Source organism: Eublepharis macularius, chromosome 1 (assembly GCF_028583425.1).
Source record: "Eublepharis macularius isolate TG4126 chromosome 1, MPM_Emac_v1.0, whole genome shotgun sequence".
Lineage (NCBI taxonomy): Eukaryota > Metazoa > Chordata > Lepidosauria > Squamata > Eublepharidae > Eublepharis > Eublepharis macularius.
In genome coordinates this window covers 130,259,233-130,286,511 of record NC_072790.1, presented here as the reverse complement: position 1 = coordinate 130,286,511, position 27,279 = coordinate 130,259,233, and the positions used below count along the sequence as shown (strand labels likewise).

At 40.0% G+C, this 27,279-nt stretch overlaps 1 protein-coding gene across 1 annotated transcript in view; it reads left to right on the top strand.

Moving 5' to 3' along the window:
• Window positions 1–27,279, top strand: part of SYNE1 (spectrin repeat containing nuclear envelope protein 1) — a 471,821-nt gene that overhangs the window by 259,061 nt on the left and 185,481 nt on the right. Inside the window, exons 88-93 of the mRNA XM_055002895.1 lie at window positions 483–623; window positions 5,325–5,492; window positions 9,663–9,824; window positions 11,033–11,227; window positions 13,668–13,841; window positions 21,605–21,796. Coding sequence (XP_054858870.1) covers window positions 483–623; window positions 5,325–5,492; window positions 9,663–9,824; window positions 11,033–11,227; window positions 13,668–13,841; window positions 21,605–21,796 — 1,032 coding nt within the window. The remainder of the gene's footprint in view (window positions 1–482; window positions 624–5,324; window positions 5,493–9,662; window positions 9,825–11,032; window positions 11,228–13,667; window positions 13,842–21,604; window positions 21,797–27,279) is intronic.

Below are 27,279 nucleotides of genomic sequence, written 5' to 3'. Positions count from 1 at the left end.
TTGTAGTTATATTTATATAACTTTTTTCTGTTCCATACTCTTTGGTTACAGTTCTTCTGCAGGGTTGTGTTTTTTCCTCCACTTTCTTTTGGTTGTCCCATACCTCTAGTAAAGCCTTTGTTTACCAATACCCAATATTCTTGAACTGAAGTTTTTTTCTCTGAAACTGGTTTTACAAATGATGCCTATAATCCAAAAATTTCAGCAAATTTATAATCATATCATTTGAGAAATAATGAAAAAAATTTTTTTGAAATGCACACATGCACCACCTTCTGTAGGTAGTATTTAATGCAAACACACATTTGGAGTTCTGGTCATGGAACTCCAGTAGCACAAGTATCTTCTTGACCCAAGGATGTTGTGGTGGTTTCCAAGTGAGGCAAGGACTCGTTTTTTTTAAGGATTGCATTAAATAAAATGCCTTCTTTATGGTGTCTGAATGACTTTCGTATCCTTTGGGATTGCATTTCCCATGGCAGATGACTGCCGGTCGCTGTCACACACTACTATCCCCTGTTACTGAGGAGTCTGGGGAAGAGGGAACCAACAGTGAGATTTCTTCTCCACCTGCCTGTCGCTCTCCTTCACCTGTGGCTAATACAGATGCTTCTGTTAACCAGGTATCTCTTTCTTGGTGTTCATTCTGCTGTGATGTCTGGAAATAAGTGTGATCCTCAGTGCACAATTTCTGATTTCTTCCATCTGAACACTTGCAAGTGTTTTCTCAAGATCACGTTTACAAGCTTATTCTTTATAGAACATGCAATAAGTATGGAGTTGGTGATTGTTGGCATGGGCGTGTACTTTTAATGCAGAAAGGATATTAATATCACACACAATTTTATTGTACATGAAATATGAATATATTATTCATCAGAGAAAGTGCACATGCTCAAGATTTAATAACTGTACAGAAGATCCTGAGAAAACATACACCTGTGCTAACTTGATACATTTCACTTTTTCTGTTCATCTTAGTTCTGCTATTAGATTGCTGGAAAGAGAGTTTAATGTCTTCCTTTGCGTTTGTAGTTTCAATATTGTCACTTTTTTATGTTGTTCAAAGCTTTTTTTTTCATTCCATCTCTTCTTTCAACGTGAGCTTTTGTCGCAGTAACTTCAATATGTTTAGCATCTAGCTCTATATAGCAGAAGTAGCTGTATATAATTGATGCTATATAATTGATGCTAACAACACTTTTGTCCACACAAGAATATCTTGGAATTGCTTAATACTTAAGGTTATAAGGCAGTGAGTCAAGAACAGAAACTGGGCAAGGGATGTTTATTACTTAACTATTAACCCCTTCACCCAGACCTGGTTGGCTTGGAAGCTAAGTAAGGATAGCTCTGGTTAGTACTTGGATGGGAGACCACCAAGGGAGTCCAGGGTCATTAGGCAAAGGCAGGCAATGGCAAACCATCTTTGATTGTTTCTTACATTGAAAACCCATATGGTTTCCATAAGTTAGCTTGGACTTGACAGCACATTAAACACATGTACCTCTTTTATCAGTAAATTACATGTTGTCCCAAACAAAGTTTCACCATGTATCTAGTGAGGTGAAATAAACTCAACAAGTAATATAAAAACAAAGAAATTACTGTGGGCAAAACAAGAAAATCAAATGGAGGAAGAAAAATAATCTTTCTGAAGTCTACTTAAATTACAACACAACAACAATTCCTATTTCATTTATCTTTCTCAAAATATTTATATGCTCTCAAAGTAGCTCCTAAGGAGTTTTACAAAAATCAATAACTGGACAGTTAAATCAGGACGTTCTAATTTATAGTAAAATCATTAGCATCCAAATATAAACCAAAACTCATATAACACTCATCACTCAAATATAAATGAAAACTCATCAACACAAGACCATCAGGTATGAAAAGGTGAAGATAAAAGAACAGGAGATAAGAGTAAAATATTCCAAAAGATTAAGAAAACTAAAAAAATGCCACTTCATGTGATTCCTAAATAAACTAGGTGCCACATAAACAGATGCAAGGGAGGAGATCCAGAGTCAAGGTGCTGCGGCAGAGGAACTCTTGCTTCTATCCCTCACAGTCTGCAGCACCTGCTGCATGCTAGATGCACAAACAAAACATTTCCCCTTGCACCTAGCAGGGGGTAGCACTAGAGAATAGAGCAGCTTCAGCAAATATATGAAACACTGTTTCTATGGAATCTAAGCCTTCTGTCAACCAGTGATCCAACAATGTGACTCTTTACAAAGATAAGCACATCAGAATAGTGACCAGATCCATGTAAATCAACTAACTGGAAATATCCCTGTCAGTTACATTATCTGCTGACTCATATTCTCCTCACTGTTCTTCTCCGATCTCTACATCAGAAAGTCAGGTGCCACACATCTGAAGGGTTTTTTTTTATTACCAACTATCAATAATTTTCAATTTGGATTAAGCATATGAGTGAATAAAACTTTATATTGAGTTTTAACTTGTAAATATCTACATGTACATTGCTAAGGCATGACAAAACGATCAGGCAAAGTTTTGCTTCTTTTCAGTCTTTCCCAACCATTTGTGATAGTTGCCAAGAGGAGACATACACACATCTTATGTCAGAACAGGCTCTCTGTCCTAGACTTGAACAGTCAGGCAAGTTCACATAGGAGCCAGGCCGGCCTTGAGATACCCTGTTCCCAAGATAAGAAACAGAACTTTGAAATGTACTCAGCAATTTGAAGCCAGTGATGCTCTTTAAGTACTGGAAAGGTATGATCACAGTGGGCAATCTTATCTAGTGTATAGGTTCCAATCATGGAGGCATATAAGGATCTTCATCGTGTACATAATGATAAGGCAAAATCCTCAACAGTTGCAATCATGGTTCTGGAGGATGGTATGGCTCCAGACCCTACAGTGAATCTTTCTGTGTAGTCTGATGACAAGTCTCATGTTGGTTCTGATTAGACATGGGCACAAACAAAAAAAAATTAATGAACCTGTGGTTCGTGGTTTGGTGCTGCCAACAAACCTGGACAAATGAACCGTAACAAGCATTTCCCATTACCGAACTGGTTCATGGTTCGTGGGTGTCAGAACGGCCCCCGTTGCACTTAGAGAGCCCATATTCACAGGGAGTGTTTAGCAGGCTCTCCTCCAGCCAGCTGCCAAGTTTGGTCAAGATTACAATAGGGATCTTGGAGTTATACCCTCTGCAATCCGAGGCCCCCAGGAAACTCCCACTCGATACAGTTAGAGCTACCAGTTGACATTGGCCCAGTGTACTAGGGGTTGGCCGTTAGAATTGCCTATCAGGGTTTGCAGGGATGAGATTGGAGTGCCCATGGCTACAGAACACGCCCCTTCCCCCTCCCTCTCCCCGGGTGTTTTCTCCCATGTAACCAATTGTAACCAATTTGCAGCTCCATGGTTGGAAGGAAGACCTGCCGATTAAGGTAAGCTAGGCTTCAATTCGGGTTTCCAGGGCGACAGGAGGAGTTCAGGCATTCCCCAAGCTCCGTTTCCAAGGGAATTGATTGATGGTGCCTGACTGTCTGGCTTCACGAACCGCGGGTGAACGCAACGAACCGGGCTTCCAACGAATGCTGGTTTGTTGGCCATGGACCCTCGCATACTGCTGGATCATGAACAGATGATCAGGCAGTTCGTAGGGTTTTTTTGGTTTGTAATGCGGTTTGTGTCCATGTCTAGTTCTGATTTTGTGTTGATACCATCACCTCCAGAATTCCTCATGGAGGATACTGCTGTTTCGCTGAGCGAGGACCTCCATTTATATACTGAACAGTTATTTCGAATGGTGAAGTCCTTCGAAATTGAACTGCTCTGCTCTGACATTTTCGGATCCAGTATTCAAAGTCCTTCACTGGGAAGCAATGGGCCCTGTGGCACTTCCATTAGGTAGGGCATGCTTGATGTGACCAAAGATGTATGGCCTAGACCTGCCTCAACTCTAGCAATGTCAGAGAAGTTGGGCAATATGTATAAAAACAAGCAGGAAGGATTAGGTTTCCTTTTCACTCAACTTCTGGCCAACTCAATTGTGACAGAAACCTTTCAAGGGAAAGGTCTGCAGAAAAGCTTGTGTAATTCAGTTACCATTGACAAAGAAGGGAGAAATCTTGACATATTGGGTAGAAAATTGTATGCCTCTGCAGCATTAGCCTTTCATATGGGTAATTACGAGGCCATTATGGCCTACTACCAACTTTTCCTGTGGGAAAAAATAAGTCTCTACCTAAATCTCATCCCAGATGACAGAGACTTGCTAAGATCCTCCAAGGAGAGGCTCTAAAGCTCTCTAAGCAACAAATCAACATGGTTAGACATAATAATAATAATAATAATAACATTCGATTTATAAACCGCCCTTCAGGACAACTTAATGCCCACTCAGAGTGGTTTACAAAGTATGTTATTATTACCCCACAACAATCACCCTGTGAGGTAGGTGGGGCTGAGAGAGCTCCAGAGAACTGTGACTCGCCCAAGGTCACCCAGCTGGCTTCAAGTGGAGGAGTGGGGAATCAAACCTGGCTCTCCAGATTAGAGTCCCGTGCTCTTAACCACTACGCCAAACTGGCTCTCATATTGGAGATTGCTCATCCAGAGCTATAGCCTCAGCCGTAGTTATTTGCAGATATGCTTGGCTCAGAACCACAAAACTAGCTACTCACCATAGGATGCAAGTAGAAGGTTGGGCGAGCATCTCACATCTTTAGGAGTTTTAGAACATCTGCAGCTGGCCTGTGCATGCACAGAAGACTACTCGATTAACAACATTTACCAGAAAGTGCAACTCTGTTTTGTCTCTGGCTGGACCACACAAGTTTAAGAGAAACAAGAACGCCTTTCAGTGCCAGAAGACAAACCTGTGTAAAGAACACCATGGGACACTCTTCATCCAGAGTGTCCAAAGACAAATCACAGCTCCCCATTCCACCTGGTCCTGGGGAGATGTTTCAGTTTGATTTTTACCTCTCTGACAGGGAGAAGCTTCCCCAAGGTTAGGAATGCCTTCCTACCCTATTCTTCTGTGAAAACGCATGAGTATTTTTGTACTGAAATAAAGAATGTACAACCAGAACCATAATTCTATATTTTCTTGAACTGTACTTTGTTGTCTTGTAAATTTCTGAAGCCTATGTCATCCTGCATTCTGACAAATAGTTTACATAAAATAATATTAGCATAGGGGCAGGGGGGTTAAAATCCACAGTGATAGAGTCCGATAAGTGCATGCAGCACTAAACTAAAATATACTGACATTTCAGGTATGTGCTGAGCCTTGTCTTTTGAAAGTGTCATGTTGTGCTTCACGCTCATAGGACATTGCTTATTACCAAGCCTTATCTGCTGAACAGTTGCAGACAGAAGCTTCCAAGATTCAGCCCAGCACTTCATCCACTCAAGAGTCCTATGAGCCGGGATTAGAGTCAGTCACCAGTGCCAAGCTGGATGATTTACAACGTTCTTGGGAAACACTGAAGAATGTGGTAAGTTCACTGATCTATAGTAGAAAAGGAGATTAATATACATGCCATTATTGTCTTTGCAAAGAAGTGACCTGAAAAACATGAACATTACTGGTTTGATGGCATTTGAATTCTATGAATCTTTAGAATTCAAATGCCATCAAACCAGGGCATGCATGTGCAATGCAACAACGTGCCAGAAGCAAATCCATATCTTTGGGCAGCCTTCCTGGAGCCCATGGGCCTCACTGGTGCTTTCCACACAGGAAAAGGTTTGCGTGGTTTCCTCATTGTTGGTGTGGCTGCTGATAAAATATCCACATGGCAGGTTTCCAGCAGTTTCCCTGCTCCATTTTCCTAGCAACAGCCATGCCCCTTTTTTGCAAAAAATAATAATAATAATTAAATTAGCACAAGAATATCATTATATCAATATAATGTTATACCAATATAATAATAATAATAATAATAATAATAATAATAATAGATTTATATACCGCCCTTCAGAACAACTGAAGGCCCTCTCAGAGTGGTTTACAAAGTATATTATCATCATCCCCACAACAAAACACCCTGTGAGTTGGGTGGGGTTGAGAGAGTTCAGGAAGAGCTGTGACTGACCCAAGGTCACCCAACTGGCTTCAAGCAAAGGAGTGGGGAATCGAACCAAGTTCTCCAGATTAGAGTCCTGCCGCTAAACTGGCTCTCAGTTTGTATGTTCCCAGTTTTCTGAATTCTCAGCTTCTTTTTTTTTAAAAGTAAGTCTCTGGTACCTTTCATTGTGGAGATATGCCTTTCCCATTATATCTCTGGAATGGAAGGGGCTAGAGACTTTAAAAAAAATGAACCCCCACTCCTAGCCAAGAGGCAAGGTGAGGAAATGTTTGCTGCGGAGACAGGGTTAGGGAAAACCGCTGCCACACAGGCCCGAAAATCTGGATTTTCTCACCCACACAGTAGCCATCCAGTCGTTACTGCAATCTTTTCCCAAACTCTGGAGCAATCCAGTTTTGAGAAAGATTGGAGAAAAGCCACAGAAATCACAGCAGGTACACAAATGTACCACAATGCCGTGGGGAAGTATGGGGGGAAACCCCATATTGCTCAGGGTAGATAACCTGTACAAAAATGGCCACTATTGGAGTGTTAGCCACATTCCTGTTACTCATGTGAACAGTTTTGTTTTTGTAACAGCAGCTTTGATGACTTAATTGTGGTTTGTTTTGGGTTTGTGGACAGTTCTCCTCCAGAAACCCATTTGTGTATTTATGCATTTAGCATCCATTCATCCCCGGCTTGGGATCTGGATCAGAAAAGTTTGGGTTTTGTTTGTTTTCAAGAAAGCAAATGGGGGAGATTGAAGAGGAAACACAGACCTATTTAAACTAGGTGAGGTGTAAGAAATAACAATATACTTTGGTCACTTTTGCTTGACTCAAGAAGGCAAAATTGATTAGGAACATGGCAGCCATGCTGCTTTCAGCTAAATGCCTGTGATACAGTGGCTTATAGAACTGTGTGAGAAATTTAAAAGGTGCAATGGGGCTACATATGTAATCCTCTACCCTACACAGAACATACTGAGGGTCTATAAAAAGATGCCAAACTAACACCATAGCAAGATTATGCCATGCTGAAAGGTTGCATTTTTTTATTTTGGATGGAAATAGAAAATTGAATAATAGGGGAATAAAAATCAAAGATGAATGTTTACTTCAAATTCCCTTAAACTATCACTGTTCTCAACAATATCATCATTTTTTTCTTTATTTTACAAAACTTATATTCCATCTTTCTGCCCTCACAAGGGCCACAAATTAAAACACAAAATAAAATTCCATTTTAATACCATTAAAATCAACCCTCCCGCAAAACTCATTATTCAAACAATTAAAACCAGAGCTAAAATATATACAAAGATAATTAAAATGGACAGGAAGGTGGGATCACAGAGGGAACTCCAAATAAAACAAATAAATCTTCACCTGCTGGTGGACAGACAAATCTTCCTGGGAAGATAGTTCCAGGGTTTTGGTACCACTACAGAAAACTCTCTCCCAGGTTACAGAAGGTGGCGTCACCTGGAGAAGAGACTCCAATGAATATAGTAGTCAGGTAGATTCATAAAGGAGTCCTTCAGGTATCTTGGTCCCATACCACATAGGGTGTTAAAGGTCAACACCAGCACCTTGAATTGTGCCTGGAAACAAATTGGGAGTCAGGTGTAGCTGGGCCAAAACTGGAATGATATGTTCCCTGCGACCTCTTCCAGTCAACACCCTGGCTGCACCATTCTGCCTTATTGAAGTTTCTGAACACTTCTCAAGGGCAACCCAGTGTAACTCATACTACAGTGATCTAATCTAGAGATGCAGCCAGGCTATGCACCACAGGGGCCAGATCTTTTCTGCCCAGGAAAGGCCACAGCTGGGTAACCGAATGAAGCTGGTAAAAGGCAGTCCTGGTCATAGCTGCCACCTGCTTATCCAGCAGTAGGCCTGGGTCCAAGAGCACCCCCAACTTACAGACCTGTTCCTTTAAGGGAAGTGCAACCCCATCCAGAATGTGGGTGACATCTTAAATCCCGGATAAGACCTTCTGCTTTTTTGTCAGGATTAAACTTCAGTTTATTAGTTCACATGCACTCCAGAATGACCTTCCATTAATGGTTCAGGGTTTATACAGCCTTCTTTGAATCAGCTTCAGGTGCAAGAGAGAGCTGTGTATCATCCACATATTGGCAACCTCGCCCAGCAGTTTCATGGTGGTGTTAAATTATGCTAATTCATACCTACTTATTCCATGTAGGAACTGTCTATGTCCAAATCTTTATAGGATCCTACATTTTTCAGATATTAATTCAGATGATTTTCACTATTAATTGTGTTGAAATGTTTCTAAATTAATTTGTGAACCACTGTCAAGTATAGGTGGGATGTGGAATCATTCACATGCAAACATGTACACCCATGACAGCAGGTCAAAAATATGTCGAAATTTGTCAGCATTAACATTCTGTTCCTCATTGTTCATTCTGTATGTAGTGATGAGGATGTTCACCAATGTATTGTCTGATTGGTTTGTGTTCTTTAAAAATCATAGTAAGTGGTGTAAACAAACCATTTGTTTTAAAATCCATGTTAGGCCCTCCTTAGCACAACCTCCTAATGAATAGTTGATTTAAAGCTGTAAAGTTGAATTACATGGTGCAGAAGTATTATAGCAATGTGAGAGTAACCATATACCCCAGTGTCCTTGACACTGACTGTACTAATCTCACACTGTGTAATTTGAATTTCATTGAGAAAGGTGAACTATAAATGACATAAATAAATAAATCTTGAAGTATACGTGGGGGGATTCTAGGGTCTAACCAGATCGATGTAGAAATGTAAGGTCCTAGAAAATAATTGAAAACATTTGAAGGGGCTTTGTTCCTAGAACTTCCCTTCAGTTTTTTCCATATAAAAAGTGGAAGTTTGCAGAAGAATTAAAAATAATTCTTGTGAAGTATTTTCACTTTTGGAATGACTGAAAAGTTTCTTAAAGCAATGATTGCCTCACTCATAATGTGTAGTGTGACTATTTCTGTTCAAGACAATCTGCTGCATTATGTGCTTTTATATTCTGGTTTTTTATGCACCTTTACAATTTGGAGTTTTACTGGTTGTTCATTAAAGCATGAAATCATAAACATGATTTATTCTTGCTTTATTTTGTGGGTCACTTAAAGCAGCTCCCTGAAAAGGCAGCACATATATTTTCTAAAGAAATGATGGCAAGCTGGGGACCTGGGAAGACTCATAGGAGAAGGGAAATCTCATTTTCTCCATCCCCTGCCAGGCTCTTTGGCCAGGTGGTGGAGGAGGGCTAGGAGTAGAAGCCTTGTGTACCCTGTGCATTGCCACAAGGCTGCTATTTCTGTTTTAAAACTGCTGGCAATATACAACCACTGATCTTCCAGTGTGCCATATTGTTATATCATTAGTCTGCAAATGGAAAAAAGACAAAAATCACTATAATACCTTAAAAATGGGCTGTGATGGGGCAAGCTTTCTTGTCAAATGGCATGGCTTGGCTTTCTATTTGTGTTTCGTTTCTAAATAATAGGATAACAACAGGAATAGAGAAGTACTAGGTAATGGTAAATCAAAAGGTTGAATATGTAGTCATAACCATATTTTACTTTAGATTAGTGAAAAGCAGCGCACCCTGTATGAGGCCCTTGAACGTCAGCAGAAGTACCAAGACTCCCTCCAGTCCATATCCACAAAAATGGAAACTACTGAGGTAAAATTGAATGAAAGTCTCGAAACTGGCAAGAGTCCTGAAAGTCAGATGGCTGAACATCAGGTAAAAAAAAAGTTCATTTTTCACTTTTCTTTCCATTGCATATCTCACATCTTCAAGTCTTTATCTGACATACTACATTTGAGTTCAAAAACAGACCCCCTCCCCCCCCCACACACACACACTACTTTTTTTACAAATGAATGGAGTTGTACATAAATACATGAGGTCTGGTCTGAACCTGTGCTCGAACTGGGCAGCCTGAAAATGGTTTTGAAATAATACATTTCTATTTAACTTTGTACTGTTTTCTACTCACTCTTGTTGCAGAGATAGACAAACATTCCAACCATTTCCTTCTTAAGATAATATGGATGAAAGGCATTGGATTTTAAGATGGTAGCAAAAATTCTCAGTGCACTTGTTTGTTTGTTACTTGCTTCTTGTAGTGAGGGGAAAGGGAGGGGAATATGCAGGATAGAACTGCTATTGATCCCATCTTGGGTAGATTTATGTGGGCTAGTAATAGCTGGAAAGTTCCATTGTAATAAATCAGCATATCAGAAAAATACATACATTGACGCACAATGTCAATAAATAAATAGAAGAAAGGTGCTAGAAAAGATTTACACTTTCACAAGAACCTCTATGTTCTACTTTATTATAGTAGGCTTGTGAATGCTGTTCAACTCCCAGTGTGGTGTAGTGGTTAAACATCAGACTATCAGGATCTGGGAAGCATAGGTTCAAATCCCCACTCTACCACAGAAGTTTGCATTGGAATCCTGGGCCATTCCACACACTGTTAACCTGACCTATCTCACAAGGCTGTTGTGATGATAAAACAGAGGAGAGGAGAACAACGTAAGCTGCTTTGAGCCCCTATTATAGTGAAAGACAATATATAATGTAGTAAATAAAACAAAATAAATAAGTGTAAGTTAGCGACACAAAGTCCCATAAGTGCACACAATTTTCACTTGCCGGGGGGTGTATTTGTGATTTCCTGCTTTTTTTGGCTTGTGGTGAGTGACTAATTTTAATCAAAGTCAGGCCGCATCCTGTTACTTCACTTAAGACACATCTTCATGATATCAGCTTTGGGATAAGTGATTTTGGGTCCAGTTTATAAGTAGCACTAGAACCTAATGCTGAAGTCAGCAGCAGGTAGGCCTGCTAGGTCATCCCCCCACCCCCGCCCCAGCTTGTTCTCACATTCTTTTTAGAAATGCTGCAACCAAATTTGTCCTGTTTGACTTCTGTTTTACTAGGCTTTGATGGATGAAATTCTGATGCTTCAGGATGAAATCAGTGAGCTGCAAACATCACTAGCAGAAGAGCTGGTATCTGAACCACTTGATACAAATGCTGCTGACCAGTTGGCTCTGCAGTCTACACTCACTGTCCTAGCAGAGAGGATGGCCACTATTAAGATGAAAGCTTCAGGGAAACGCCAGCTGCTAGAGGTACAAGGATGTCGGACAGATATTTTTATCCAACCCTGATATTTTGATGAATATTCACAGCACATTTAAATGAATAAAGCCTTTTTTAACCGTTCACTGTGTTGGATCTAAACTATCATGAACCTCCTATTGTAGCACACTGAACCCCTAAAGTTCTGTTTCTGAGAGATCAGTGTATGCTTACAAACATTATGGGAGGCATCTATTTCAATGACTTTAGATGACCCTATATTCCATTTGTAGATGTCCCAGGGACATTTCTCAAATACATATTTAATACTTGACCGTACTGTTATATCAAGTGATGTCTTACTTGTATATGAGTCATTGCAAACCAAAAGCAAAACTGGAACTTTCATTTTGTCTCACATGTCTTCAGACACAATGCTTTCAAATGGAGGCAATTCACATATTCTGCTATGTCATCATTTCTTTGGTAATTTTTAAAAAATTTACGTTCTTTATATAATCATGATGAAAAATCAGGAGATGTATGCACAGGTGTCAAGTCGCTCTTAGTGAATATAATCTTGTGAACATGAATTTTGATCATGATTTAAGCATTTCTTTTGCTTTTGTACTAGAGATGGGCACGATCTAGAAAAAAACCCGAACTGTACGGTTCCTGGTTCGTCGCATTTCACTAACCACGAACCACAAACTTTCACGAACCTGCTCCAGTTCGCAAACCAATTCGTTTGGTTTGTGCAAATGTCACTTGCGGGCCAGCAGAAGGCCACTTCCGGGTCAGCAGAAGGTCTGCAGGAAGTCCATCCCCTGTTGCCTAGGAAACTGATTGATCAGCACCAGGCTTTCTGCAGTGATGAACCAAATGAACCAGCCTAAAGTTCATGGTGGTTCATCAGAAATGGGCTCTGATGAACTGCTGGCCCGGTTCATCATGAACTTTGGTTCGTATTTCAGTTTGTGCCAATCTCTATTTTGTACTGTTCTCTAGATACGAGACCGCATTACTTTGACCATATTCTCTTACTAAACTGCTATCCACATTGCTCTTTTCTTTCCCCTGTCTTATTTCCATTTTTGTGTTAGTTTTTAGGAACATTTTACAACCACGTTTTATCCTATCACATCCTCAGTGAATTTCATCAGATTTATAAAGTAGAAAATCTACTGTATATAGCACAATATCTTAAAAAAATTATCAGCAACTTTAAAAGCCAGCAGACCCTAGAATATTAAAATGATCCAAAATACATTAAAAATGGTCAAAAAACATCAAAACATTTACCCAAATCAGATGATCTCAGGTCAGTAGGGGAAGATCTGAAAAATAGGATGGTACAGTGTGTGGGGATTCCAAAGATATTGAGAAGACTCTCAATCCTGTGGCCATTTACAGTATATCAGATAGGAGAGACAATGATAATCTAATTAGGTTTCTTGTCTCACATAATTTTGTTAGAAGGAATCCTGGTCAAATTCTTAAAGTCACCATAATCTTGAATGATTTTAATTTTATACATATGATAGTCTATCTAGTAGAGATGGGCATGAACTGCAAGACGAACTAAAGTTTGTCACGAACCGGGCTGGTTCGTGCTAACCGAACCAGCAGTTCGTGGAAGCTCGTTTTCCACAGACTTCCATGAACTGGTCTGCTGGTTCATTTGGTTCGTGTGAAATCCAATACCACTTTCCATGCCACTGCTAAGAGGCAGGGAAAGCGACATTTCAAACCTCAGATCAGCTGCTTGTCAGAGATCTCCCAGACAAGCAGCTGATTTAAGCCTGTGGGTATAAAAAGGGCATTTCAACCCCCAGATCATCTGCTTGTCGGAGATCTCCCAGACAAGCAGCTGATCCAAGCCTGCGGGAGTGAAATACTCCTTTCCTTGCTGCTTTGCAGCAGCACGAAATGAGGCATTTAAAACTCCATGAACCACAATCTGGTTTGTGAACTGGGGCAAGTTCATGAAAGTTCGTGATTCATGAAATGGAACGAACCATGAACTGCACAGTTCATTTTATTCCTGGTTCATGCCTCCTTCTACTCTCTGGTCTTACACTGTATTCTGATTTTCTCCTCAAGGAAATTTATTTTTTTCTCCCATCACTGACCTATTATGCCATATCTACACTATGATTAACAGATATCTGTTATCAGCCAAGGGTTAGATCTTATGTCTCTTTTCCATTTTCCAGAAGCCTGCTGACAACCATGCAGGAAGCTACTTTTGACTTCTTCTTTCTCACTGCAGCAGCCCATTTTGCCTGGTATTTAGTTCAGACAGGCACCCTTGTCATTTTCTTTTTGACACTCACAGGCAGCTGCTGGGGGAAAGGGAGATCAGAAAAGATGTGCCTCTGGCAGTACTTTCCAGTGATGCTATGTGGAATCCAACCCATTGATTACTTCCCCTTTCAAATTAAAGAACTGCAAATTAAAGAATTGCAAAATTGCACATCTTATTCCTAGGAGAAGCTAAATGAGCAATTAGAAGAACAGCGGCAAGTACAAGCTCTACAAAGATATCGTTGTGAAGCAGATGAGCTTGATGACTGGCTCCTCAATATAAGAGCCACACTAGACAGCACCTTGGCTACTGCTCAAGATCCTATGGACATGGATTCTCAGCTGATTGATTGCCAGGTAAAATAATTTGGTATTACTTCTGTTGTAGTTATGGAAATTTCTTATGTGTTAAAGATTAATGCTGGTTTAGACACTACTCATACAATGCCTGGGGTATGTGTATACTTGTACCAGCGATACACGCAAGGAGCAAAATATCCAAAAGCTCCCTGCTGCTCGTAGTGCCTGCCCAGCTATACCACATGTTCATGGAAAACTTTTCCACACCTTGTGCATAGACTGAACATATCTAAACAGGGCCTTGTAAGGAAGGGAGAGTTGGAACTAGATTTCATTAGTTGCAAATTAGACACAATATAAACATTATAACAGCAGGACTTGTTTTTATGATCACATTATCTTGATTATTTCTTCCAAACTCATGCTGAAATTTTAAACACATATGTAAGGATCAGGGAGAAGAAGGAACAACCCCCTTCTTGATCCAAACAAAATATGCTTTTCCATAGTTTTGGCAAGCCTAAAACTACATTCCATTACTATCCAGCAGGGCTTCTTTTGTGGCAGTATTAACCTGTACTGAGGCAGGGGGAATCATGAAGGGGGAAATGGTGGAAATCAGTGCAACTATATATATGAGTCCTGGTTCTTTTTTAAAAAACAAAAAAGCACTTCTATTCAGTAATATTATGAATTTTATTTGAGTTTCTATTTCAGTCTCAAATTTCATTAAATAAGCCTATGGTGTTAGATCACTTCGGACTTACTTTTTCTAATCATATATTTCAGTCTAGGGATTTCAGATTTTGATAGATGATTGTATAAAATTGATTATCCAAACTGTGTGGAAGAAAAAGAGCCCCGGAACTTGGTAGTGATACTGCCAAAGTTCATAATTCCTAGATATGGAATATCTGACTTCACAACAGATGTCTGTTTGCCATTCTTTGGTATGCAGCATCCCTTAGGGAGTGATTCATTCCCTGATGCTATTTAAAATCTATATGTGCCCCCTCGCCCAGTTAGCCCACAGCTTTGGGCTGGGCTGTCACCAGTATGCGGATGACACTCAGCTCTATCTGCAGATGGACGGCCAGTCTGATCTCACTCTGGATTCCTTGGGCAAGGGTCTTGAGGCTGTGATGGTATGGTTACATCAGAGTTGCCTGAAATTGAATCCCCTGAAGGTGAAGGTTTTGTGTCTTGGTCATGGGGCGATCGAGCTGGGGAGCCAGCTCCCAACCCTCGACGGGGTACAATTGAAACCTTCGCCGATGCGAAGGAAGAGCCTGGGTGTTACCTTGGATGCCACACTTTCAATGGAAGCCCAGGTCATGACCGTTGCCAGGTCTGCCTTTTTTCATCTTCGACAGGCCAGGCAACTGGCAACCTATCTTTCGCCCCGGGACCTGGCTACAATAATCCATGCAAAGGTCACCTCCAGGCTAGACTACTGCAACTCACTCTACGCTGGGCTGCCCTTGGGCCTGACCCAGAAGTTACAGCTGGTCCAGAATGCAGCGGCACGTGTCCTTACCGGAACGCCAATCCGAGCGCACATTCATCCTGTGCTATGCCAGCTGCACTGGCTCCCAGTGGAGTTCCGGATCCAGTTCAAGGTGTTAACCTTGGTGTTTAAAGCCCTTCACAGACTGGGACCTGCATACCTGCGGGACCGCATCTTCCATTACGTCCTCTACAGGGTGTTGCGCTCTGCAGACAAGCAACTCCTGGTGGTCCCCGGCCTGAAGGACATCCGTCTGGCCTCAACCAGGGCCAGGACTTTTTCTGCCCTGGCCCCAGCCTGGTGGAACACTCTCCTGCTGGAGATCCGGGACCTGTTACAGTTTTGCAGGGCCTGTAAAATGGAGATGTTCCGCTGGGCCTTTGGCTGAGTGCCAGCGGGTGTCCTCCTTCTTCCATCTAAGACCACCACTTCTTCTGGGACTGCCCTTGGCCATCTGCTATGCCCATATGTGGACTCCCAATATTTGTTTAAATAGCCTGCTCCTGGACTATTTTAATGATTTTTAAAAAATTGTTGATTTTATGTTTTTGTGATTTTAATGTATTTTTAATGTTGTTAGCCACCCTGAGCTCATCTGTGGAGAAGACGTGGTATAAATCGAATTAAATAAATAAATAATGCTTTCCATAAATATAAAGAGCCCTCAGTTTTTCTCTACCTCAGATTTTCCCTTTTCCTTCCCGCTTCCAATGTTTTCCTGCTCCAGCAGCTTTGATACTGGTAGCCATATTGAAAGGAGGAAGTCTGTTTCACTTCTCTTTCTCCTCACTGAGCCTTTTGTTGTTGTGGCAATAGAGAGGAAGGCCCCCCTCCACCCCCGCTTCCCTCTCCAGTGCCTGAATGCTACTGGCAGCATTCAAATTGGAGCATGGAATTTTTCCCCCAGGATACCTGGTGCCTTGAATACTTGTCATATCATTCAAGATGCAAGAGAGGAAAAGGGGACAAAGAAACTGGAACTAGTTTTATACTTTTGCTGTTGTATACTTTTTCTGTGATTTGCTCTGAGCTTGGTTCTCAGGGAGAGTAGAATACAAATGTAATAAAATAAATAAATAAATAGTTGCCTGTCTCCTTTCATTTCTACTACAATTGCCAGCAAACCCCAGGGAGGGAACAGAGAGTAAAGGGAGAGACTTTTCTCTCTCCATGTCATTGCTATCAGTAGAGCAGAGGCAGCAGCCACTATCACAAGAGGTAAGCATGTTTTTAAAAGCTTTTTATTTATAAAAGATTTTTTTGTTTTTACACCAGTATTAACCATAACATTACAAAACCAACTCTTCAGGCAGAGGAGTAAGCTACAACTATATACAAGGGTAGAGATACACATGATACAGTAAAATATCTGTCGATAGGCCAATGTTTTGTTAAGTATTTTATATCTTAATATTATTTATTTATTTAATTTATTTATTACATTTATAGTCTGCCCTCGCCATGGACGGGCTCAGGGTGTATTACAACAACTGTAAAAAACACAATAATACTTTGTGTCTTTTACAATAAAATCACGGATCATAAAATCAATTCAGTGACATAAAACTCTGCTCATAATTCCTATTATCCTGGGATGGGATTTCCTTCACCCTTCCCTACAATCCATCAGGAGAAGGGAGGGGTGGGTACATGAGTTGGCATACAATTTGTTACTATTCCTACAAGGGGGCAGCAAACCATATTGCCCCCCACTGATAGGAGACAGGGTGGGAGGCTAGATGGATCTTGGAACTGGCCTCAACCATATGCCTGGTGGAACATCTCTGTCTTGCAGGCCCACCGAAAAAACACAAGGTCTTGGCAGGCCTGGATGTCCTCTGACAGAGAGTTCCACCAAGTTGGGACCGGGACCGAGAATGATTTCAAATGCTAAAAGGGTCTATTGGGTATGGTTTACTTGGTTTGATGTTGTACCATTTAAGTCATATCAGGTATGACTACCATACCACCTGTGGTGCCTTTAGTAACCGATTTAGATAGGAAATTCAGAAAATACCATATGGCCCGTCTTATGCAGCTACTTCTAAAATTAAGTCTAACAGAAGGGTATATGATTTTGATAGTAGATAGGAAGCTCAAAGATTTCTTCACCTTATTAGTTAATAGTTGTATTGCCCTCCTAGCAACAGAGTTTTCTTAGACATAAAACATCTAGTCTGTAGGCAATTTAACATAAAAAAGGAGTTTAAATCAAATAATGCCCTCCCTCCATGTCTTATCCACCACACCTGCTCCCATAGTGGCCGTTCATCAAGTTAACATTTCTGCCCTTTCCCACATGAGCATTATGTGTACATAACTGGTTAGCAAGAAAGGTAAAAAAAGAATTCCTATCACTTTCCCATTCACAGCAAACCTTGCTTATGAATGTATTAGTAAAAAAGAAAAATTTGGGAAAAGTTCCATCTCTCCCCTATCCCTTTTCCATCCCTACCCTCAAACAGCTATTTACACTGTAGTTATTCTGCAAAAAAGAAAACGAATTAAAACAAGAACAGCAAACAACACCACAAACATTGGTCAGCACCTGGGACTGACCTTGCACAAAAGGTTGGGTTTGTAGAGCACTTCAGACTCTACTCCTGGTGTGTAGAACACTTAATGGGGGGAATGTTATACTGAGAGCTTCAGACTCCCTGCCCTTACCCTATTACCGATGGACAGATTATTCGGATTATGCTACATATACAGATTTAGTGTTAGACTACGAAAAGAATTAAAATTAGCAATTTTGCTGGGGTCTGGGGCAGTGTTCCCGTTAATGTGAGCATGTGAGCAATCGCTCACAGATTCTGACTCCTCTGCTCACAGCTTCTCAGATGTAGCTCACAGATACTAACCCTCAGGCGGCCCCACCCTCCCACTCAGCCAGCATCTGCAGGTGGGCCCTATAGGGATGGAGCAGGGATGGAGCCTCATCCCACTTCTCTCCTCCCTTCCTGGCTGTGGCTTTTTTCTCCCCCAGGGTGGTGCCAGAGAGCACCTCCAGCCACTGCTGGCTCTCTAGCTGGGGAACAGAGCAGAGCTGAGTGATCGGGTCTGGCCTGACCCGTGCAGCCTGAAATCGCTAGGATCCCCTCAGCCCCAGAGAGCGGAGGAGAGGAGGTAGCGCCTCAGCCACCACCATGGTGAAGGCGTCATTTAACTTGGCCTTGGAGCAGGAGGCTGAAGAAGTAAGCACTGACTCACAAAAGCTCATCTTGAAATAAATGTGCTAGTCTTTAAGGTGCCATTGCATGTCTGCTTTATTTTGTAGCAACAGACTAATACAACTACCCCTTTTTAATCAGCATGACCATATCCATTTTTATACAGAAGTATACTCTGATTTTTGTGGCCCTTTCACCTAATGGCTTTTATTGTTAAATTATTTTGATTGTAATAAAAATAATTTGATTGTAGTTTTTTTTAAAAAGGAGGTGCACTCAAGACTAATGAAAGTTGTTGTTTCGGCTCACAAAGTAGATTTTTAGCTCACAATGCAAAGCTTAGAGGGAACATTGGCGGGGTTGATCTTTCCTCCCTTTATCCGCCAACTTGGGTATTTTTGAGTCCCTTGGTGCCAATTCCTTGGATGAATCAGATGGGGAGTTCAGATTCAAAGTGTTCTGTAAAGTCTTCCAGATTTCGGGCATAGTACAGGGTTCCATTGTGAAGCACAGACAGCTTTGGAGAAGATCTGACCCATCTGTGTTTAATATTGGCCTTTGACAGGGTATTGGTTACTGGCTTTAAGATGCAGCACGTTTTTAATGTTTCAGGCAGGAGATCCTGATATACATGAAATTCTTTGTTTTGGTATAATAGGTAGCCAATGCTTACGAGCTTCTTGCAAAGTTTTTTCTTTAGATCTGTAGTCCCAAAAAGTCACCACCAGTATATCTCTTGGAGATTGAGATCTATTTAGTGTAAAGGGGCCCAGTCTATAAGCTTGTTCAATGCTAGGGGCAATGCCATCTTCTAACTGAAAAAGAGCCACCAGCCATAAAGAGATGAATATAGACAGATTGGAGTTCCCTTCCTCTTTCTCCAGGAGACCCCTAAATTTTAAATTTTTTGCTTTAAGTTTTGAGTCTAATTCAATAACGTGTCTTCCATTGTTTGAATTTATTTTATCTCTTCTTGCAACATAAGCCCTAATTCTAGGCTGTTTGCAATACTGCTAATATAGAGTCCTTGATATCTTTCAGTTATTTGACTATAGGTTCTAAGCAATTATTAATTTTATCAGCCAAATTATCGGAGATAGTATTTGTAATACTGCTCTCGGTTGCTTGGAAAGAGTCTGCCAAGTCCTGCTTCAACAACCAGTCAGTACAGGATCCCAGATCCGCCATTTTAGAATCCTTACCAGGAGAAGAGTCTTTGCTGGCTTTCAGATCTTCTGATATAAATAAATTCTCATGGTTGTAGCTTGTTTCTGGGGAACTTTTGCTTTACCTGCCCCCATTTTCCCCATCTTTTTCAAGTGTGATTTGGCATTTTCAGTTGGTTTGTGTGCAGGCGAGGTCCAGAGCCACCATCCACCATCTTCCATGCGGCACTCTGCCCCCTGTAAGCAAATTCAGAAGTTCATGGGGATAGAGTTTGGAGGCTCATGAGGAGATGTCATATGGAGTTCATGGACAAGCAAATAACTAATTTTAGAATTCCTTTATGGGTGGTGATTTGAGAGAGCTCTTCAGTGTCCTTCAAAATTTGTCAGGCCCTTTCTGAAGATTATCCATTACCAGGGAAGAGCATTCAGCACTGTGTAACTGCCAGCTATTAAATATACAATGATCAGATACAGGGAATTCAGGAGACGTATATGCATGTATGAAGCAGACCTTAACAGACAAATGTGCTTTCTTATGGTTGCTTTTATTGATTGTGAAATGGTTTATGCTTGCGTACATTGGGACCAAGTCTTCTATGAATGTAATTAGGGACCTCCTCACATGTTACACAAACTCGAGTTTGCTTTGGAGAAAACCCCAATCCACTCATGTTTAACATGAGACTGTAAGCTTACCTTTAAGACAGAGGAGCAGAAATCCTCTCCCATGCGGAGGCAGGAGAAAAATCTTCATCCCCTCCTTTCACCCTTCCCCCCCCCTCGTATTTTAACTAGCTGAGAAAGGCTGGGGTGGGGGAGAGATGTTTGTGTTAATGAAAATTCCACACATCTGCCAAGGCATGATTAGCAGATCCATGAAATCTTCATTAATGCAAACAGCCCTCACCTCATAAGCTTTTGCATTTGGGAGATAATTTGCACCCCCTCACACACTGTTTTAAAGGTAAGCTTGCAGTTACATGCTAAACACAAGGTACGTTGGGGTTTCATCAAAAGAAAACTCGAATTTGTGTAACATGTGAGACCTTAACTTTCCTTAAGACGTGGAACACTATGTGCTTCTAGACTTCAGCCTTCCATAAAACTGTGATTGACCTGTGTGTTCAATCCTAATCCTTCACTATACAATGAAGCTATTCTGAATCTCAAATCAATATTAACATTTAAGTTTTATTCAAAAACAAAAAAAAATTAAATGTAAATCATTTAAAATGGAAATCTTTATATAAAGGTGTATTTGTTGTTTCTAAATTATGTCCTTTTGATTTAATTGTTGAGGGAAAGGACACTGGCATATTTTTAAAATTATTACCACTTTTTCTATAAAATGTATCAGTAGTACTTAACAGCATTTCAAAATAAACATCCAAAGAGATTTGTCACTGTAAGTCATTCTCTGGAGGAAAGCAGATTATCTGGAGGATCTTAGGGCCATTCATTCACCAATCAGCAAGATCCACAGCAAAGAAAGAAGCTTATCAATACAACTGGTGCAATGAGAAAAGGAAAGGGAGAGGAGGGCAGAGAAAATAGCCTCCCTGAAAATAGTAGGCAGAAGTGACAAAAACGAAATATAATGGAATGGGGTCCTTTTGTATTTATTGTACATGGTTGTCTTAGATTCTAGTATATTACCTAAAATAATGGAATAATGTTTTAACTTCTGAGGATAATTGAAATAGAAACACCTGTGTTGCTCCAAAATCTTTGCTTTCAGACAAGGCACGTTCTTAGTGGATGTTTTTTGGAAGTCCAAATTAAAAACCTTTGGGAAATGCACACTATTGGAAGCACATTTTTGAGGACTCTGGAGAAAACCAGAAAGGGCCATCATGCAAACTTGGCGTACTCTTAATTTGAAACAGGATAAGATAGTCCCCTGATCTCCTTGCCAAAAAACATGGTGGATGCTGCAAGATGTATGAATTTGCCTCCTTGTTTTTGCTGCTTCAGAACATGCTTGTGGAAATTGAACAGAAGGTGGTGGCTTTGTCTGAACTGTCGGTTCACAACGAAAACCTTCTCATGGAAGGAAAAGCTCATACCAAGGATGAGGCTGAGCAGCTGGCAATAAAGCTGAGAACCCTAAAGGGAAGTCTTTTGGAGTTGCAGAGAGTCCTCCATGACAAGCAGAGCAACATCCAAGTAAGACGCTTTTGTAATTGGCTTTAAAGGGGGGTGTTTGAGGTTGCATGTATCTTTTTCCTTTCTAATAAGAACATTTGGGAAAGATAAAGTCTCATCTATTAAATTGTTGATGAATTTTAATTGTCCAGCTAGGTTATAATTTAAGTTGTTGATTGTTACCTTACTGTTTCTCCCAAAGTCCACAAAGCAATAATACATTTAATATTAGAGGGATTACTAGTTGGGAGACCTATATTTAGTTAACTTCTCTCCCTGGTTCTAATCATCTTTCCCACTTCAGATAGTAACCTGTCTAAGCTAGGGGCTGGATTCTTTGTGTTCATATTCTGGCATACTGTGACCTTACTAAAATATCTTTAAATTTATGAAATCATGTAAGTTATTACCTGGAATCACTTTGATTTAGCTGTCTGATAGTCTGTTAATCAAGGAATAGGGTTAATAGTTCCCCATTTTGTGTGATGTAAGAGAGGTCTGTAAGCAGAAATGTATTCACCTGCAGATCTCATTCACTTGGTTTAAGAAACATTGATTTAGTTACATGAAGGGAATAACATTAATGTTTAACAGATCTGATGTGAAATATTTCTATCTTTATCTCATGAATCAACATGACCACAGTCCTTGGGCCCATGCATGGAGTTCTGTGTATGCTGTATATATGCTGTTCTGACATCAGTTTCTAATACTGCTTTGGAGTATATTTCTGAAACTGCCCTGGTGCTGCTGATGACTTTATCCTGTGGTGGGACAGCTGTTTTTAAGAGGGGAATTGGAAACACCTCTACTTACAGAGCATTTCTCCCTTAGTTCTTTGGATCGTGTTTGTGGTACTGCATAAGTTTATTGTTAGGTTAAAGTAATGAACCAAAACCACACAGAAGTCCAATTCTATTATTATTTACTTCTGGAACTCAGTTTCCTTGCTGTAAATGCACACAAAGCGATCTGTGTGCTTGACCCAGGGCGTTGGGCAGTACTTTAGAGGCTGAGACTCCAACTAATTTTTATATCAAGCTTTAACTTTACTGTGCAAATTCAGGAAATAGCCAGTACATTTAAGATTTATAGAGTCTTTAGCTGGTAAGTGCAATGTGATAATGCAGTGTGACAGAACGTACCAATTTTTTAAATTTTTATTTTATTTTATTTATAACTCCCTTTCTCAGCAAGCAGGCTCAGAGCAGGTAACATCAAATCAACAAAATCACAGTAAAACATGTTAATACATAGCACATTTAAATACCTTAAAGCATGAAAAATTCAGTGCATAAAAATCAGCAATTCTTCACAACATCCCATAAGCTAAACCCAACCTAGCACATCCCATGGGATGGGTGATGGCATACACAATAGGTGGGTTGGCAGACAATCAAGAGGGTTACATTCCCTGCTCAGCAGGAGGCCAGCAAAAGAAAAAAAAAAAGAATGGATAAAGTAAAGGCTAATAAAATACCTGAGGCCATCACTTTTATTCATAAACATGAAACACTAGACTTTGTTAACATTATATTGCCAGAAAAGGCTAAAAAGAAAATAAATGTTCTTTACAAGGACCACTTCACAGCTTAATCTCATACTATTTTGCAAGTAGACAGAAAATAATCTTTATCAACATATCACACTGAAGGCAGTCTCAGATACCCTTATTTTATGTGTGCAAGTGTATATGAACTAGCATTTATAATTAGCCTATTTATCATTTTGGCAATGCATCTTTAAGTAGATTTATTTTCAGTAATAAATTATTGATTTATCTTGTTGTATTTGTTCCAAAGCACTGTATGAACATATCAAGAAACTTTTTAATACCACAGCCCTTGAAGCAGTAAGCATATTAAGTTGTACAGAGTTTCATCAGCAAGTTGTTTATCTTGGAAGTAGCAGAAAGAAACTATACATTTTTGAAAAACATTTGCATGTTCTTACCAGAGTGCAGGAAGTGGGTTTGCCACCTGAAGGACTCCAAAAGCAAAGAGTGAAACTAAAAGAAAACTATCTATTACATATACCGGTGCTTTCTTAGAATATGCCATCCTTGTAATGTATTTAATTGAAATTGTTTTCTGCATCTCTTTTGGAAAAGGAGCACAACATTTAAATATTAAACAATGCACAGTTTCTTGAAATTAGGAACAAGTAATAAGCCTAACAGGAATGAGCATGTTCAATTGTCTCTTATATTCCTTTTTAACTTCCTGTTTCAACAAGCTGGAGTTTTATTTAATTAAAGGTGTAAGATTCCTATCTTATACATCTTATTTTCATGATTGGTGGAAGGAACTCAGAGATCAGACACTTGATTCCCCTGAGGAAGAGTGAATTAACCTGCTCACTAATACTGAGGTGGCACTGTGTGCCAGCCATTATATCATAATGGCAAATGTAATTGCAAATTAAAATTCAGTGGTATGATTCTTACCTGAGTTCAAACCTTCTCTAAATTACTACATTGTAAAGTATGTGTTAGCTGGAGTACTATTGACCTTGAACAGGCCATTCAGTGACTTGTCCATAATCTGCAGCTATACATAGACAATAGTAAGAGGAATTTGTGCTGAACAGTGTGGTACAAATCAGGTCGAAACCTGAATGGTATAAACTAGTAAGTTAGTTTTGCAGTTTCCCATGCCCCAGCTGACCTTAAAATCTCTGTAGTTAGAGTTCAAAATGAGAATGAGTACCCAAAAGATAGAAATGCTACAAATCATATCTACCTGACAAGCTGTTCCCCTGACTCCTTTCTTTGGTTCCTGACAATTCTCAAAGTTCTTCCCATTGACCATTTTAGCTAATGGAATTTCCATATTCAGAGGCAATATGTCTTTATATACCAAATGCAGGAGATGAATAGTAACAGAACATGTCATGTGCTGCTTATAACCTTCCTTATAACCAAAATGGACTACTGCCTAGGGACCTTATAACCAAAGTGGAGTAGTGCCTAGGGACAAGTAATTATCCAAGGCTTCAAACTGAGTTCAAAAAGGAGATGAAGTATGAGCTAATACTACACCAAATCTTCTTGAGATTCAGTTTTCAAAAAAGTTAATGAAACAAACCGTGTGTGTGTGTGTGTGTGTGTGTTATGTGCCATCAAGTCGCTCCGACCGATGGTGACCCTTTGAATGAAAGACCTCCAAAACGTTCTATCTTTAACAGACTTGCTCAGATCCTGCAAACTGGAGGACGTGGCTTCTTTAATTGAGTCAAGCCATCTCCTTTTAGGTCTTCCTCTTTTCCTACTGCCTTCCACTTTTCCTAGCATTATTGGCTTTTCCAGAGAATCTTGTCTTCTCATGATGTGAACAGGTAAGATAGAAACTAAAATGACAAGACTAAAGCTAAGGAGAATTCAGGCTTGATTTGATCTAGTACCCACTTATTTGTCTTTTTGGCTGTCCATGGTATTCGCAAAACTCTCCTCCAGCACCACATTTCAAATGAATCCATTTTTTTCCTGTTAGCTTTCTTTACCATCCAACTTTCACAGCCATACATTGCAATGGGGAATACCATAATTTGGATTATCTTGATCTTGGTTCCCAGAAAGACATCTTTATCTTAAAGGATCTTATCTAGCTTCTTCACAGCTGCTCTTCCAAGTCTCAGTCTTCTTCTGATTTCTTCATTGCAGTCCCCCTGTTGGTTGATGATTGAGCCAAGGAATAGAAAATCTTGAACAACTTCAGTTTCCTCATTGTCAACTTTAAAATCGTGTAATTCCTCGGTAGTCTTCTTGATGTTCAGTTGTAATCCTGCTTTGGCGCTTTCTGCTTTAACCTTCATCAGTAGTTGTTTCAAGTCTTCACTATTTTCTGCTAGTAATGTGGTGTCATCTGCATATCTCAAATTGTTAATGTTCCTCCCACCAATTTTTACTCCACTTTCTTCCAGATCTAATTCAGCTTTCCTTGTGATATACTCTGCATAGAGTTGGGAGATAATATGCATCCTTGTCTGACACCCTTGCCATCTGGAAACCATTCTGTCTCCCCATATTCTGTTCTTACAGTAGCCTCTTGTCCAGAGTACAGGTTGCACATCAAAACAATCAAATGCTGTGGCACCCCCTCCCCCATTTCTTTTAAGACTCTCCGTAGCTTTTCATGATCCACACAGTCAAAAGCTTTGCTGTAATCTATAAATTACAGGCTGATTTTCTTCTGAAATTCCCTGGTATGTTCCATTCGCCATTGTAAATTTGCAATGTGATCTCTGGCGCCTCTTCCTTTTCTGAATCCACCTTGAACATCTGGCATTTCTCGTTCCATATATGGTAAGAGTCTTTGCTGTACAATTTTGAGCATCACTTTGCTTTCATGGGAAATTAACGTGATTGTCCAATAGTTGCAGCACTCCTTGGCATCCCCTTTTTGGGGGGATTGGAATGTAGACTGAGCATTTCCAGTCTGTGGGCCATCATTTTGTTTTCCATATTTGTTGACATATTCTTGTTAAGATTCTGATGGACTCCATTTCGATGGCTCGAAATAGCTCTATTGATATTCCATCTACTCCTGGTGCTTTGTTTCTCTCGATTGCTTTGAGTGCAGCTTTTACTTCACTTTCTAGGATTTCTGGTTCTTCATCAAAAGATTCTTCATCAAAAGTATCTGTCATCCTTCCATCTTTTTTGTATTGTTCTTCAGTGTATTGTTTCCATCTTTCCTTTATTTTGTCCTGATCAGATACTGTATTTCCATGTTGATCTTTCAGCATCCTAAGCCGTGGCTTGAATTTTCCTTTGATTTCTTGGATCTTTTGGAACAAGCCTCTTGTTCTTCTTTTCTTGTTTTCTTCTATTTCTTTGCACTGGTTATTATAATAGATTTTTTTGTCTCTGCGTGCAAGCCGCTGAAAGGCGGCATTTAGAGTTTTGATCCTATTTCTGTTGTCTTTTGCTTTTGCTTCTCGTCTATCTTTAGCAATTTTAAGAGTTTCCTCAGTCATCCATTTAGGCTTCTCCTTTCTTTTGGCTACAGGAATAGTCTTTACACATTCTTCCTTGATAATATATCTGGTTTCAGCCCACTGTTCTTCTGGCTCAAGATCAATTAAGCTTAGTATTGCAAATCTGTTCCTTACCTGGTCTTTAAATTCTTCAGGAATGTTATTTAGATTGTATTTTGGCACTATGCTTCTTTTAGTGTTTCTCTTCAGCTTTATTCTAATTTTTGATATTAGCAATTCATGATCTGTATCGCAATCAGTTCCTAGTCTTGTTTTAGCTGAGAGAATAGAGCTTCTCCATCTTCTTCTTCCAATTATGTAATCTATTTGGTTCTTGTATTGGTCACCCAGTGATTTCCACATATACAATCATCTTTTTGGTTGCCTGAAGCATGAATTAGCAATGAACAGGTTGTTGGCTTCACAAAATTCCATGAGCTGCTCTCCTGTGATCCTAATCCAAATTTTCCAACTATGTTTGATTCTGCATTCCAGTTGCCTATGATTATCAGCGTATCTTGTTTAGG